The sequence below is a fragment of the Theropithecus gelada genome, chromosome 2 (genome assembly GCF_003255815.1).
Source record: "Theropithecus gelada isolate Dixy chromosome 2, Tgel_1.0, whole genome shotgun sequence".
NCBI classification, from domain to species: Eukaryota; Metazoa; Chordata; class Mammalia; order Primates; family Cercopithecidae; genus Theropithecus; species Theropithecus gelada.
Window position 1 is genome coordinate 156,160,464 of NC_037669.1, and position 15,292 is coordinate 156,175,755.

Genomic DNA, 15,292 nt, shown 5'->3' on the forward strand with positions numbered 1-15,292 from the left:
AAAACCTCAGCAAAATTGGCATAGAAGGGACATACCTTAAGGTAATAAAAGCTATCTACAACAAACCCACAGCCAACATTATACTGAACAGGGAAAAGCTGAAAGGACTGCCCCTGAGAAGTGGAACAAGACAAGGATGCCCACTTTTACCACTTCTATTCAACGTAGTACTAGAAGTCCTAGTCAGAGCAATCAGGCAAGAGAAAGAAATAAAGGGAGGAAGTCAAACTGTCGCTGTTTGCTGATGATATGATCATACACCTGGAAAATCCTAAAGACTGATCCAAAAGGTCCTAGATCTGATAAATGAATTCAGTCAAGTTTCAGGATATAAAATCAAAGTACACAAATCAGTAGCACTCCTATACACCAACCGAGTCCAAGCTGAGAATCAAATCAAGAACTCAATCCCTTTCACAATAGCTGCAAAAAAATAAAATAAATAAAATACATAGGAATATACCTAACCAAGGAGGTGAAAGACCTCTGCAAGGAAAACCACAAAACACTGCTGAAGAAATCACATATGACATAAACAAATGAAAACATATCCCATGCTCACGGATGGATAGGATCAATATTGTGAAAATGACCATTCTGCCAAAAGCAATCTACATATTCAATGCAATCCCCATCAAAATACCATCATCACTCTTCACAAAATTAGAAAAAACAATCCTGAAATTTATATGGAACCAAAAAAGAGCCCACATAGCCAAAGTAAGACTAAGCAAAAGAACAAATCTGGAGGCATCACATTACCTGACTTCAAACTACACTATATTGCCATAGTCACAAAAATAGGCACAGAGACCAACAGAACAGAATAGAGAACCCCAGAAATAAAGCCAAATACTTACAACCAACTGATCTTTGACAAGCCAAATAAAAACATAAAGTGGGGAAAGGACACCCTATTCAACAAATAGTGCTGGAATAATTGGCAAACTACATGTAGAAGAATGAAACTGGATCCTCATTTCTCATCTTACACAAAAATCAACTCAAGATGGATCAAGGACTTAAATCTAAGACCTGAAACCATAAAAATTCTAGAAGATAACATTGGAAAAAACCTTCTAGACATTTGCTTAGGCGAAGACTTCATGACTAAGGACCCAAAAGCAAATGCAACAGAAACAGAGATAAACAGATGGGACTTAATTAAACTAAAAAGCTTCTGCATAGCAAAAGAAATAATCAGCAGAGTAAACAGACAACCCGCAGCGTGGGAGAAAATCTTTGTAAACTATGCATCTGACAAAGGGCTAATATCCAGAATCTACACAGAACTCAAACAAATAAGCAAGAAAAAAACAAACAATCCCATCAGAAAGTGGGCTAAGGACATAAATAAAACAAGTCTTAAGAGAAGACATACAAATGGCCAACAAATATATGAAAAAACGCTCAACATCACTAATGATCAGCGAAATGCAAATCAATACCACAATGCGATACCACCTTACTCCTGCAAGAATGGCCATAATTTAAAAAATCAAAAAAGAGTAGATATTGGCATGGTGGTGAAAAGGGAACACTTTTACACTGCTGGTGGGAATGTAAACTACTACAATCACTCTGGAAAACAGTATGAAAATTCCTTAAAGAACAGAAAGCAGATCTACCATTTGATCCAGCAATCCCACTACTGCGTATCTACCCAGAGGAAAAGAAGTCATTATACAAAAAAGATACTTGCACACTCATGTTGATAGCAGCACAATTTGCAATTGCAAAACTATGGAACCAGCCCAAACGCTCAGCCATCAATGAATGGATAAACAAAATGTGATACATACACATACGTGCACACACACACACAACCATGGAATACTACTTAGCCATAAAAAGTAATGAAATAATGGCATTTGCAGCAACCTGGATGGAACTGGAGATTATTATTGTAGGTGAAGTAACTCAGGAATGGAAAGCCAAACTCGCATGTTCTCACTTATAAGTTGGAGCTAAGCTATGAGGATGCAAAGGCATAAGAATGATAGAACGGACTTTGGGGACTTGGGAGGAAAGGTGGGAAGGGGGTGAGGGATAAAAGACTATACATTAGGCACAGTGTACACTGCTCAGGTGATGGGTGCACCAAAATCTCAGAAATCACCACTAACAAACTTTTCTACGTAATCAAATACCATCTGTCCCCCCAAAACCTAGTGAAATAAAAATAAATAAAAAATAAATTAAAAGGGGTAACAGCTTGGAATCACAGATTTTCTTTAAAATATCCCTGTAAATAGGCTTTATGAGAGCCAACTGGTTATAAGCTAATTAGTTAATACTAAGATTTCATGATCTTTCTGCTCTAACTTGGTGTTTTCTTCATTGTTTAGTGGCTTGTTCTGTGTAACTTTTTTTTTTTTAACTCTTAAATAATGAAACACTACTTGGGGGAAGGAGGCCAGGTAGTGGTAGTTATCTATAGTTTATTTGTTCCCAGCCTAATTCTCTAACCTTGACTTCACTGGCTGCAGCAAAATAGGAAGGCATGTATATGACAGAGGAGACCTAATAAGCATTTTTGTGTCTTGCTTCAATTGCCTCCAAATTATGGGAACACATTCTATGACTCATAACAGAAAGAACCCACAAAATCTGATACTTTTGCTTTTCAGTGTTCTTAATACTTGGGGTAGATGTTGTTCTAGGATCTGGGACAGCAAGAAAGAATTAGAGCCTAAAATGATCAGGAATAATAATTCTGGGGTCCCTAGAATTTCTAGTGTCTAGAGTTCTCCGTACTTCTTAGTCTGCCTTTTTTCTTCCCTTTCTCCTTGAGAAATTAATTCAATTAGAGATTGCTCAATACAGACCATAATAATTCATTTTTGGCCTATAAATATGTTGGAGAAAAAAGAAATGAAGGGATTCCATTTCACTGACACTGCCATGTTAAATAAATGCCTGGTGACTGGTGCTATAAAATACTCTGCCCCAGTGTCTTCCTTGGGGGGAGGGGGGAAAGGGGGAGAGGGAGGGGGAGAGAGAGAGAGAGAGAGAGAGAGTGTGTGTGTGTGTGTGTGTATGATTTCTCAGTATTTGTGGGTGACAGTTGAACTCACAGATGTCAAAACAGGAGCTTGGAACTGATAGTCAAGGACCCCGGTGACAATGAGCATTACGCTGGAAGTACAACAAATATGTCTCCTGGATGTCAAAGCACCTCCCAGGATAAACACCTTAACTGTGGTCTCCAAAAGTAGATCCATGAGAGGGGATGACAGAATAACCCCTCAGCCCTCAGACCTAGTCTAGATTAGTTACAGTTTGCTGGCAAATCTCAAGGGAGATGACTCTGATTCAAAGATCTCTATGTAATTCTCAGTTCTTATGAAGGAGGTAGACTGCAAGATACTGTGTAATAGAGCTTCTGAAGTGATCAGTTTACATAGGTAATTTTATCCAATTTCTGAAGATGATCATATTGGGAAGCCTGGTTTCAGGGGCTCAAGCCTGGCTAAAATAGTGGAATCTCTTAGGGTATCTAAGAGAATTTAGAAAAATTACCTTTATTATCTTTTTCTTCTTACAAAAGGATAAGGTTAGTTGTAAGGAAAAATTTAAATACTACAGAAATATAACATAGAAACAAAAGTCCCTATACAAAGTGACAATTACTAACAAATATCAACTGAGCACGAACTGAGTGCCAGCTACCAGGGATATAGCAGTGAATGTAACAGATCCAATTCCCTGTTCTCATAGAGGTTTCATTCTAGTGGTAGGAGTCAGGGGAGAAAAACAAACAGTAATTGAAATAATATATCAGGGGGTGGTGTTAGAGGGAAAAAAAACAATAAAGCGGGAAAGGGAATACCAAAGACTGTACGTGTGCATGCAATTTTTAGGGCAAAAAGGCCTCAGTGAAGTGATATTTTTAAGAAGACAGACGTGGTGATGGAACGAGTCCTGCAGGTATGGGATGGGGGCGTCGTAGGAAGAGGGAACAGCAAATGGGATTATGTCTGGTATATTTAGAAAGAGGAGGGCTAGAGTAGGAACTGGAAACAATAACAACAGACAGCTTTTTCAAAGAGTCCTGGAGTGAAGAAGAACAGACAAATGAGTGTTAACTCAAATGGTATGTTGGAGCACTAGGGGTCTGTTTGTCTTAAAGCTGGGAGAACTGCAGCATGTTTATCTGCTGAAGGAGTGACTGAGCAGAGGAGAAAAACTGATGACTGCAGGGGAGAAATGGGTCAATCTCTGCAGGAGTGTTTGTGAGTTGATGGGAGGGGATGGGATCTATTAATAAAGCCCAGTGTAGGCCTGGCCTTAGATAGGAGCTTGGGGATGGGCGCGGTGGCTCACGCCTGTAATCCTAGCACTTTGGGAGGCTGAGGTGGGCAGATCACGAGGTCAGGAGTTCAAGACCAGCCTGACCAACATGGTGAAACTCTATCTCTACTAAAAATACAAAAATGAGCCAGGCGTTGTGGCATGTGCCTGTAGTCCCAGCTGCTCCGGAGGCTGAGGCAGGAGAATCGCGGGAGGCAGAGGTTGCAGTGAGCCAAGATCATGTCATTGCACACCAGCCTGGGCGACAGAGTGAGACTCCATCTCAAAAAAAAAAAAAAGATAGGAGCTTAGATGATTCATGTATAGAAATAATAGAAATAGAAGGAAAGGGAGAAGATATTTAGTACTGATATGGGTAGGAGATGGGTAAAGGTCTCTTCTGGCTGCGTTAGTTTTCTCAGTAAAATAGGAAACAAGATTATTGGCTGAGGGTGAGGATGGGAAAGATGCTGGAGGTTAGAGGACAGGGAATAAGGCACCTGCAGAGGCGGGAAGTGAATGGACTAGGGAAACACAGTAGGACTGCCAGACGGTACTAAAGACCCACTGGACGTTGGTGGTCATGAATTTAAAGCAAGACCACTCAGCATGGTTGTGTGATCTTCTCTAGCCAAGTTCAGCTGCACAAATAAAAGCTCAGAGTACAGAGAGAACACAATTGAATCTGAGTTAGAGCTGTTCCAGGTGGGTACCAAGAAATGAGGGGTTAACAAGGAAGCTGAGAGTATATTCAAGGAAATGATTTTAGTGACGAATTATCGCAGTGATTCTCAAGCATAATCATGTTATCAGAATCACCCGGAGGGCTTGTTAAACCAAAAAGTGTTGAGCCCTACCCCCAGAGTTTCTGATTTACTAGGTCTGGGTTGGGGCATGAGAATATGCATTTCTATCAAGTGCCCAGGTGATGCTAACACTATTAGTTGGGAATCATATTCTTAAAACCACTGACATAAACATAAGGCCAGAAAATGAACGAAGAAGGGCAAAGGACAAACTCAGTAGACATCAAGGAATTGAGAAGCTCCTGTACTGGATACCTTATCTATTGAACACTTGAACAGTGGCAACAGTAATACTGAAAAGTGTGTCTAAAGCCAGGAGATAAAACCTCCAAGAAATAAGTGACCTGGGGTGGTAGATGACTACAATCAGAAGGGGTAGTGGATAGCAGAGTCTAATGATATTAGTTCAAAGGTGGGGCGGGGCTGGTTTCAGGGAGGCGGCCAGGAGAATAGTCTAGAGCAGCAATGAAATGCAAGAACACTTACTGCCCCCTCCAGGCCCAGTGGGATAGGGGGTGGGAATGAGAAAGAACAGAGCCACCATTTCACTGCCTACAGTATCCTTAGGAAGAGACGAGTTTCAGTTATAATAGGAAGGGAAATGTTTAGAGAAGAGAGATGACATAGGAAACTTTGCTGGTGAATGATCATGAGCTCAGCGTGCAAGAGGACATGGTGAAAGGATTTCAGGAGTTGGGAGGGTTGGAAGTGGACTTAGGAGACATATAAGAGCAGTGTGAGGAGGAAAGTGGGGTGAGGGATGGGGGGTGATCTGGATTCCTGGACTTCTGGTGGTGACTAATGTAAACAGAGATGAAGGATATATTAGATCAGTCCTGATGACCTTAACTCAGAGAGTGGTGGTGAAGCTATGAGGGTTGGACAAGCCTGTGGGCTTAATGGAGCAAGTTGAGTTCTGGGAGCTCCTCTTCACTCCTGCCAAGGGTGGAGTGGAGGCTGGGAGAGGGCAGACTTATCAGGAACACCTAGATATGAGATTCACCTTCCACTTCTGGAGGAACATGAACAATAAGGAGCATATGAAGCCCAAACTTTCTGTGTGCATAAAAATATATTAATAACAAAAAGGAATCATAATGGTACATCTTGCAATTTACATTTTTAACTTTATCTTGACCTTTCTACATCAGTACATATATATCTACCAGGCTCTTGTGAACATAGATGGGGACATATTTGAGATACCTGATGTTAATCAGAAAGAATGGAGGTATTAATGCAAAGGGACGTGACGTCAGAAGCCACCAAAGGTGGAGGGGGATATTCAGGTTGGGCTCATTCCACAAATTCTTATTTGCCACCAGGCAGATCTGTTTACTTTTATTAATCTGGTTGGTGGTAATTGAGAGGAGGAGAGAATGGTTTCCTATTTCATTACTAAGTGTCTTGATTTCTACTCAAGTATTCCCAGCACTGAACCCAGGCACCACGAACACCTACAAAGCTAGGGAAGAACAAACATTTTCCCTCGGTGACATGACTGGCTAATGTTAATGAAGGCATGGATATAAACCTAGAAAGTAAAGAGAGAAAAGTGTTTATTAATGCTCCAGAAGGAACGTTTAACAAAGTTCCTAAAATGTGCTTTGCTAAAATGTTAAATTTATTTTCCTAATTATTCTGCATTCAAATATGCATACAAAACTATACACTATACTATTTAAACATTGAGGAAACCTAAATGTTAGATCATTAACCTAGGAAGATCCTTTATTTACTCTGGAATGAAATCTCAAATACATATTCCTGCTCAGGGTTAGAAGAAAGCAAAGTAAGTTCCAGTAACAACAGAAATCGTGCCCACCTTCAAAGATTTCTCTCTCGGGCATCCAAAAACAAATAAAAAACAAACAATTGTACTAAAATTAAATGGCCAGAAATATCCTTTTCCAACCCAAATCCATGAGGAGGAAGATGGCAACTTCTAAGAATGGGCAAAAGGACAATATACAGGTATTCCTTAAAGAGAAAATAAATGGTTACAAAATTTTCAAAATTTAAACAAAGAGCTCGTATATGGTATACTGTAAGAAAGCCTGTGGGAACAATGGTGATCAAGAAAGCACCCTCTCCTCGAAATAGCTACAGCATATTATTGAGGGATTTCTGCCCCGTAATAAAGTAAAACAATCTACACTCTCATGATGTCTTCCCCTCTTGCCAGGAAAGGTGACCGGACCCTTCCTAGGGTGCTGTCATTTTTTAGGTGTTAAAAGCTAGAGGAATTAAAAGACTTAGAGGTCTAGGTAAGATACTTGAGTCTTGCTGAGGCACTACCCTGAAGTCCGAGAAGGGCACCCTGAGGTCAGGTCCTCTTGTACCCATCCTTGAGAAGCAAAAAGCAGGGAAAGGGACAGTCCTCAGGCAAGGGAGCAGTTTCCATTTGAGAAGGAGACAGAGCAGGAGAGTGAAAATCCCCTCACTCGGTTATTCCTCCACTTATTCGTTTATTCATTCAAAAAATAGCTATTTAATGCTAAATAGAGGCCAACAGAGACTAGTAGCCCAGATGTGGAAACTTAAGAGAGATTCACACATCTTCTTCCATATTCTTATTTCAATATTTCATTTTTACCTCGGGTACATTTGAGAGCTTGAGATAACATTTTTGGAGGCTGAATGGAGAAAGAGAAGATTAGATGTGAATTAGGTTGTCAGGTAGACTGCCTGCTTAAATTCTGACTTTAAACTCCAGAAAACCGATGGGAAAAGGTTACCATCCGAACGACAGGTAGGCTTCTTACTCTTTATCCCTTATTGGTGTGGATTCTACTAACTTGGAATTCATAATAATACAAGCACAGCAGCCTGAAATTTCCCTATATTCTCTAGGAAGGAAAGTTCTGTTAGAACAATTTTTGTTGCCCTTTATTATCAAGATAAAACTATCACAAAGCTTAGGTTTGAGAGAAATAATGGATTCATGATATATCTATGTAGTCTCTTGCTGAACTCTCCTGGGACAAAAGGTAGTTGGAGTTTTGAAGCAAACAGTAAAATGTTAAGATTTGACAAAGCTAAGTGATGAGTGATAACAGTGCTTTTCTATCATTCACCATACTTTTCTATTTGCTTAAAATGGGTTGACAAACTTCAGTCCATTGACCAAATCTGGCCCACTGCCTGTTTTTTTAAGTCTTAGAGCTAAGAACGGTTTATATTTTTAAAGCATTGGGTTGTTTGGCTGTTGGTTTGTCTTGTAAAGAGCAAATAAGACTACATGACAGAGACTCTGACCCATAAAGCCTAAAATATTTACTATCTTGCCCTTCACAGAAATGTTTGCCAATTCCTCACTTAAATTTTTCATAAGATTAAAAAAAAAGACAAGTAGGAAGGGAACTGAGTCAAGGAAGAATGGTTTGTCTTCTTGCATTAAGCATCTTCCTGAATTAAATATTTTATATTATCTGTCTCTTTAAATTAGCTTTTCATTAATTACTTTTTCAACTTCTATCAAGAAGAAATCTCATCAAATTTTATTATATTCTGTGATATTGAAACTTATTTAAAAGAATAGCAGGAGACAGTCTTTTAATAAGATTTTGATTTCAGTTCATTACTTGTCAAAAAACTGGGGAGCACATTTAGAGCCCAGTGTGGCATTTTAAGTAGTTGTACCTAGATTGGGGGTCATGGGTGTTAGCCAGGGACACAGGATAGGTGATGCTCAGACATTTTCTACTTTATGCAGTCCATCTCTTTTTAGAGAATTTGTCTCCTTTTTCTCACAGAAGGTAATGGGAGAAGAGGGTTGAGTAAAATTCAGAACACCGTATCACAGTGAGAGTTTCTGGTTATAATGGTTTTAAGACATTGGAATAGGTCATCAGAGAAAGAAGATGTTCTTCAATGGGCAGACAGGTTATTGTGAGGGAAAATAGCGAGATAATACCTTTAAATGTCTCAGTATGCCTTAGTTCACAATAACTAGTCGCTCTTATGACATTATTATCATTTTGAAGTTGCTACGTAGGTATTTTCTTTCCTTTATAACAAACTATTAAGTACATCAGTATTGCCTGTGTCCTGCAATGTGTCATGTGGGAAAAAAACCACATGAAGGGATTTTTCTTACTTTTGTGATTAATTCCAAGTTTCTCCCCTAGTGTTGACCCAAAACTAAAGATATTACCACCTGTGAACCAACAAATGAGGAGATTCACACAAAGTAATTTCACAGAAATGCTCAGGGAACATCTGCAATATTTAGAACCAAATAATCACTTAATAACCTTATTAAGTACGTATTGTTTTAAACTTTAGTGTTGCTAGTAACTAAAAAAGTCCACAGAAGAATAGCAGCCACAAAACATACAGATTAAGTATCCCTTATTCAAAATGCTCAAGACCAGAAGTGTTTTAGATTTAGATTTTTTTTGGATTTTGGAATATCTGCATATACATAATGAGATACCTTGGGGATGGGGCCCAAGTCTAAACATGAAATTTATTTGTTTCATATATACACATAGCTTGAAGGTAATTTTAAACAGTATTTTAAAGAATTTTGTACTTGAAACAAGGTTTTGATAGCGTTTTGACAGTGACCTGTCACAAGGTCAGGTGCAGAATTTTCCACCTGTGGCATCATGTTGGTGCCCAAAAAGTTTCAAATTTTAGAGCACTTTGGATTTTGGATGCTCAACCTGTACCACGGAAAGAAAGATTCATCTGATTTTTTTCCCAGTTTTTCCGCTGCTCAAATGAAACTTGCAATGAGAAGCCTAATATGTAACTTGTATTTTAACTTGGTCACATAAATGGCATCTCAAATATCCAATTAGTTTTTTAAAAAATTACTATGTAATATTTAAGAATATAAAAAGCATAAAGAATAACATGACAAAATACTTATGGATCTACTATCCAGATTATGAAGTAAAATATGACTAATACTATTCAGGCCCCCTGTATGCCCTTCCTCAGTTGCATTTCCCTTCCTCCAGGATTAACCATTAACACTGGATTTTGTGTATCCATGTATTTCTTCATACTTTTTGTAAAAATGTATATATCTCAAAAGGATTCATATCCTTATTTTACCACTTGCTTTTGTCGATTTGGCTTTATGTCTGAATTCATACATGTTGATACATATAGCTCATTCATGTAGTAGGGGCAGTGCTTAACAAATATTCCATGTGCTTTTCTATGTTTCTCAGATTTTAGGTTGGGAATCACTGGACTGTGAGCAGAAATGAAGGGTGTCCGAGTTTGGGACAAGGCAGTTAAAAGCATCACCCTTTGTTCCCCTCCTTCAGTGAACTCAAAAGCCACATATTCCAGATGAGTCAATAGGCAGCAGTGAGAACATGGAGCCTCCATCAGACTGGGTCCTTGAGTGAAGTAGAGCAGAGCCTCTTGCTAACCCATGTTGGACTTACAAAATGAAAAAGGAATAATCCTGGTGCACTACGACACACATATGTAAATAAAATGGGAAGACAACTGCCTTTCTGGGAGTATTCAAAAGCAGTACTTTCAGTAGGGGGATGGATTAAAAACTTCTCAAAACACTTCTATGATTCTAGATTGATATTTATTCTCAGGTGCCTGGAGAATCAAATCTTACCCTTTAGTCTCTACCTTGTTTGAAGGCCTACTGTTATGACAATGCTTTCAGAATGGTGTTCACATGTTCATAAACTGTTTCAGACATTGTCAGTTTTTTCTCTACAAGTAGATTTTAAGATCTCTAAGAATCATGTCTTCTCTTCTTTTGTACTCTACACTAACCTTACACAGGTCTACACAGGCATGCAGTAACAACCGGTCTCTTGGTTGGCTGGGGAGGGTGAGGACTAATATTAAATGCCTACTTTGTGTAAGGAACCTTGCTTATGTTTCACACGAGTTATTTTGATCCTTATTTCCACCATAAAGATGAGGATATTAAAGGTAAGTAATTTTCCTTTGGTCACAGAGCTGGGAAGAAGATGAAGGGTATGGGGAGGGTGGTAGAAACCAGTCTGAGTCTAACGTCTGCTTTTTCCTTTTTTTATATATTATCTTGTATAATCTTTGCTTTTTACTGACTCTGAGCTGAGTGAGATCATTCCTAGAGCAGGGCACGAGCTTTAGTAGAACAAAAAATGGCTAACAAAAAAGTTTTTCTTTATAAAATTTTCAAACACTAAAACATTTTTTAAAGAGTTCCTAGGACTCAAAATTGTTGGGGCTTACCTTGATCACCTCTGGAGTCTGCTGAATCAAAACTGCTGAAGTAGTATCTTTGGCTTTATCACCAACAGGACTTCTACAGACTGATAAATTGGCCTGGGAGGAAGTTGTCAAGGTTTCCTGTAGAATTTGCATCATTTCCTTCTCTTGTGATAGGCTCCCTCTGCTTGATTTGCATTCAACTAGTTCTTGAGCAAAGTCTTCAATGCTTTCCAGAATTCGCAGTAAGAGGGCTCGATCCTCTTCCTCTATTTTGTGTCCATTGGTTTCGATAATCCTTGTTAGACAGGAAGGCGAGACTTTTTCTATGGGTGAAGAGACTTTAGATTTAGGCTCAAGATCTACAAGGGTCTGACCAGTCAACTGACTGTGACTATTTAAAGAATTAGAGTTTTTACCCTTTGCAAGTGGCTCTCTTAGAGAGGTCTCCATCTTCTGTGAAAAAGATTCCAAATCCATTAACAATTTATCTATCTCTTCTTGGCTACTGGAATTTGTAAAATCTCTCTGGTCTCCCTCTTCAACTTTAGAAACTTTTGATTTACAGCCTTCCTTAGGTAGATGAACAAATGATTTCTCAAATATCTTACCAATTTCATTTTGCATTGAGGCAGGACATTTTTTAAGATGAGTAGCATGTTCTGGAAATTCTGCTCTATGTTCATGTATCTTTAATAACTCATGACTAGGTCCATTCTCTGTCTTTTGTCCTTTATCTAATGCTTTCTTTCCATCTGACTCTTCTTCGATATAAAGAGTTTCCATTAAGTCACTAGAAGAAACATTTTCTAAAGGGTTCATGGTTAATGACTGTGATTGAACCCGGACAGCTTTTAGAGTTCTAGGATCATTTACCTCTAAGTTATATAAGGAATTTGTGGAGTTGTTTGGAATGGATTGTACAGTGTCCATCTTCCTAGAATTAGGCTTGTCATCTTGCAATTCAATAGTTTGAAATTGTCCAGAGTCAGAAGCTGAGAGCTGGACAACATCTTCATATTTAGGGGGTTGTTCAGTGCCAAACACTGGAGAGAAGGGAGTTAGCTGTAAGCTAGGTATATTACTGATCAGTTCTGTTAAATCTAGAGCCTCATTATTCCCAGACTGCATGAATTCAAATGGTAATTTTTTCAGATAGGATGCTAACCTGGTCATTACATTCATATAGACAGTTTCAGAGCTAGAAAATGTATCATTACCACTTCCTTCATTGATGCTACTCCCTGACTTTTTCTTTATGCATTGTTTTATGATGTCTGTGCATTTTTTTAAATCCTCAGAGCATTTCAATAAGATGTCCAAGCACATCTTTATGTCTGTCCCAGAAGAAAAATTATCTATTTTATGTTTTTCCAAAATCTGAGTAACCAAGTCTTCTTCAGAGAAGTTTTGAAGAAACATGGAAGTCAGGTTCGTATCAAGTGAGTTTCTATGAGATAAAGGTTTTTCCTCAACTGAAGAACTCCTCAGTAAACCAAAGGATGGGGCGTTCCCATCATTGTTATAATGGCCACAAAGCAAGTCCAAATCAACTGACCTCCTATTAAATGAGTCAGACTTAACTTTCCTTCCCTTTCTGTAAGCTGCATGGTTAGAGTTTTTGAGTTTTTCAAGGGAAAATTCTTTTATTTTCCCACTGGCAAAACTGATTGCTTCTCCTGCAATGTCCTTTAAGTTGCAGGTATTCTGAAATGTAGATCCTCTCTTGACCCTGGGTATGCCTGTGAAGGCCTGTTGGGGATAGTCTCCTTCAGTCGAGCAAAGCCCATTTTCTTGGGGTAGAAACATAGAGTTCAGATCTGCATCTTTGAACTGAGACACAGGGATGTGCAAGAGGTCTGCACAAACACTATGGTGTACCACAATGCAGTCAACTCCATGTGTGAAGGTGTGGCAGGTTCCAGTGCAATAATGTATAGCTTGTTCAAAACGCCGGTCTATCACCACACTGCTGTAGTGGTTCACAGTACTAACCACAAGTCTGTAAGTTGCTGCCATAATATCAAATCCACTTACTGGTGGGACTTGGAACTTTCTAGAACTTGTTTCATGAAAATTCTCCTAAATGACAATTAGCTGAAAATATATTTAATAACAATGTTCAGTGGTTTCTTCCAAATATAATGGCTTTTCCCATGAAGGGAAATCATTTATATTTGAGGTTTGGTAACTATCAGGATACAGTAGCTGCTGCACATGTGTGCTTGTACTGGCAAATTTAATAATTTAATAATTGTGCTTTTTAATTTTATTTAGTAATATGATACTGCAGAATTATTGTGATGAAAGAATATCCTCTTTTAGTTCTTCAACAGTTCCATAGCATGGAAGTTTGCTGTCATAAATTTACTATCATAAATCTTAGTTGGTAGCAGAGAAGTATTGTGATAACTGAGTCCTCCAAGGGTTTAAATGATCCATTTTTCTGTGAATGACAGAGAAACCTGTAATAAAAAAGAAAATAATTAAAAGGAAATATTATTTTTAATGCTGGAACTTTTAATTTCCTCTTTCTTTGCATCCCATATGCAGTTAACCACCAAGCCTTATTATCTGCAATATCCCTTACAGCTGATATTCAACTCATGCCTTTGTTTCATCACACCTTATACTCCTTATTGCCTAGAGTAATATTACCTCAACTCTACCTTGTCACATCTACCTCTGAGATGAATTTCTTATTGCATGCTCCTTGCCACCTTATATGATACTAAGCTTAGATTTACATGGCATTTTCATCCCTCACAGCTTAAGAATTCACATTTCTGATCTCCTCATGGATCACAGCAAGTCTATCTCTTTTTGACTCACTTTTAAGTCCCTCAACACCTGTTCCCATCCATCTATAATCATATTTTCTACTATGTCCCCGCACCAACCTTTCGCTTCCATCAACCTAGTCTTCTCAAAGACTACCAACACCTAGTACCTGTTCTTGAGTCTCAAATTTCCTCTATCCTTAGAAATTATTCTCCCATCATCTTCTCTTTGCTTACTGAGAGAAAAAACAAGTTTCATTACTGATCTTGATCCCATCTCCCAGATCCTGCCCCATGCGGATATCTCTGTCTCTCTGCATCAAGTGGACAGAATTGACTTAATCATTCTCTTACAAAAAAACGGTTTTTAAAATATACTATAGTTGCTTTCCAAGAAGGTTCCGTCAATGTATTTATTCAGTCAACAAATACTGGCTACCTACTGTGTGTACCAGGCTCTTTGTATACACTAGGGATAAAGCAGGAAATAAAACACGGGGAAAAACCCCAATATACAAGTTAAACATATAAACTTACATGGTGGCATGTGTTGGGGAGAAAAACAATGCAGGGCAAGGGTTTAGAAACACTGGGAGGGTTGTTTTATGAAGGGTTGTCAGAGAAGACCTCACTGACATCTGAAGAGCAGAGACCTGAAAGACTAGAGGAAGCAGGCCAAGGAGGTATTATGAGGTAAATCCTCCAGGGCACACTAACCGCAAGTACAAAGGCCCTAGAGTGGAGCATGCGTGATTCACTAAAAGAATGGCAAAGAGACCAAAGTGGGTGGAGCAGAGAAAGCAAGGGGACAATGGGAGATGACATGGCCTGCAGTCCCAGCTAATCGGGAGGCTGGGGCAGGAGAATTTCTTGAACCCAGAAGGTGGAGGTTGCAGTGAGCCGAGATCATGCTACTGTACTCCAGCCTGGGTGACAGAGCGAGACTCCATGTCAAAAAATAAATACATACATACATACATAAAAATAAGTAAATAAATAAAAATCTGATGAACTTTTCGTGAGTCATCTTGCTGAGAAAGAAAAAGGGGATGGGGTAAGACTTAAAAGAACGAATCACAAATTTAGGTCTGAGTATGTTTTGAAAGGACATCAACAGCAGAAAATCAAACCTCAAGGGGTGGCACCAATGACCAATGAGAAATTTACAGTCTAAAATAATTTGAGTTAAAAAAAAAAATGCCGAAGCATCAAAGATTACTTTCCCTGCTA

The 15,292-nt window shown here is 38.7% G+C and overlaps 1 protein-coding gene across 2 annotated transcripts in view; it reads right to left on the bottom strand.

Annotated features, from left to right (window-relative positions):
- Positions 1 to 15,292, bottom strand: part of PPP2R3A (protein phosphatase 2 regulatory subunit B''alpha) — a 186,986-nt gene that overhangs the window by 136,525 nt on the left and 35,169 nt on the right. Inside the window, exon 2 of one of the 2 annotated variants that reach the window (XM_025376513.1) lies at positions 11,307 to 13,747. The exons of the other annotated variant lie outside the window; for it this stretch is intronic. Coding sequence (XP_025232298.1) covers positions 11,307 to 13,301 — 1,995 coding nt within the window. The 5' untranslated portion in view covers positions 13,302 to 13,747. The remainder of the gene's footprint in view (positions 1 to 11,306; positions 13,748 to 15,292) is intronic. 2 annotated transcript variants of the gene reach the window in all.